General features: G+C 64.9%; 1 protein-coding gene across 1 annotated transcript in view; it reads left to right on the forward strand.

Annotated features, from left to right (window-relative positions):
• The window catches only part of BAIAP2L2 (BAI1-associated protein 2-like 2), a 24,058-nt gene that overhangs the window by 2,082 nt on the left and 20,587 nt on the right, over nt 1-1,389 (forward strand). The window contains exons 3-4 of the mRNA XM_014530793.1: nt 306-392; nt 784-845. Coding sequence (XP_014386279.1) covers nt 306-392; nt 784-845 — 149 coding nt within the window. The remainder of the gene's footprint in view (nt 1-305; nt 393-783; nt 846-1,389) is intronic.

Raw genomic sequence — 1,389 nt, forward strand, 5'->3', positions numbered from 1 at the left:
CCCACCTGCGCCCACCCCTCCTTATGGGCACATACAGATGCCTGCACCCCCACCTAAGAGAGACCACACCAAAGTCCCAAAGAGCGCCAGGCCCTGTCCCGCAGTGAGAACCCGTCCCACGCTGCCCCCCTTCTCTCTGGCCTGTGCCACCTCACACATGCCACCAGGGCCCCATCTCCCTCTCACATGCACCCACCCAGATCCCACCGGGGCCCCTGCACACTCTCTCTGGTGGAAGGAGGGGTCCCCAGAAGGAGGCGCGGCTGGAGGAGGGACAGGGCTGGACCCCTCTTCCTCCCACGCAGCCCTGTCCGAGGCGGCCGAGGTGTACTTCAGTGCCATTCAGAAGATCGGGGAGCAGGCCCTGCAGAGCTCCACCTCGCAGATCCTGGGTAAGGGGCTCCCCTCTCTCTCTGCTCTGCACACGTTTTGGGGCCTTGGGGGCTCCTCCAGGCCCCTCTCCTCCCCAGGCCTCCTCCGCTGTCCAGGCTCCAGGCACTGCCTGCCTCCCAGTGCCTCCTCACAGCCCCGGGCCCTGCCTGCCCCTCATTCTCAGTCCGGAGGGGATTCCTTTTACGGACTTGCCTTTCCAGGAAGTCCCCCAAAGACACGGGTCCTGCAGCCCAGGCTCCTCCCACCCCTCCCTGCAGGGCCCAGAGCCCTATGGGAAGCCCGGGACTTTGTCCCGAAGCCCAACCTCAGGCAGGCCCTTCTGGAAGCCTCTGTTGGGAGGAGGGGATGGGGCGGGATCCCTCGCTGAGCCGCTGTTCTTGGGGCTCCTAGGTGAGATCTTGGTGCAGATGTCAGACACCCAGCGCCACTTGAACTCTGACCTGGAGGTGGTGGTGAGTATTGGGAGGGGTCACCCTCCACATCCCTCCTGAGGGAGGACTTGCTGAGACCCTAGTGACATGGCACCTGCCGGCCAGGCTCTGCCAGGCACATGGGTCCGCAGCGTCTTGTTCTGGCCTCCAGCCACCTGGGCAGCAGGGACCATTTCTGTCTCCACTTCACAGAGGAGGAACTGAGTCTCAGAGATGCAGCCACTCTCCCAAGGTTCCAGCGTCAGAGGAGGAGCCAGGAGAGACAGGGCCCGCCCTTCCCTCTCCGGGGAGCAGCCTGCAGTTTGACCTTGTCCTGCCCCTGAGAAAAACCCTCCACACCCTGCCACCCCCAGAACTGACCCAGGCTTCTCAGAGGACTTGCAGGCCCTGCTGGCACCCCCCCATTCACAGCCCAGCCACCCCGAAGTGCTGCACCCCCAGTCACAGCCCAGCCACCCCGAAGTGCTGCACCCCCAGTCACAGGCTAGCCTTCCCCCGCTGGGCTGCTACGATGCTGTCCTCTCACAGAAGCCCCCACCCCTGCCATCCAGCCCAGTGGCCCCCT

Source organism: Myotis brandtii, unplaced genomic scaffold (assembly GCF_000412655.1).
Source record: "Myotis brandtii unplaced genomic scaffold, ASM41265v1 scaffold78, whole genome shotgun sequence".
Classification (NCBI taxonomy): Eukaryota; Metazoa; Chordata; class Mammalia; order Chiroptera; family Vespertilionidae; genus Myotis; species Myotis brandtii.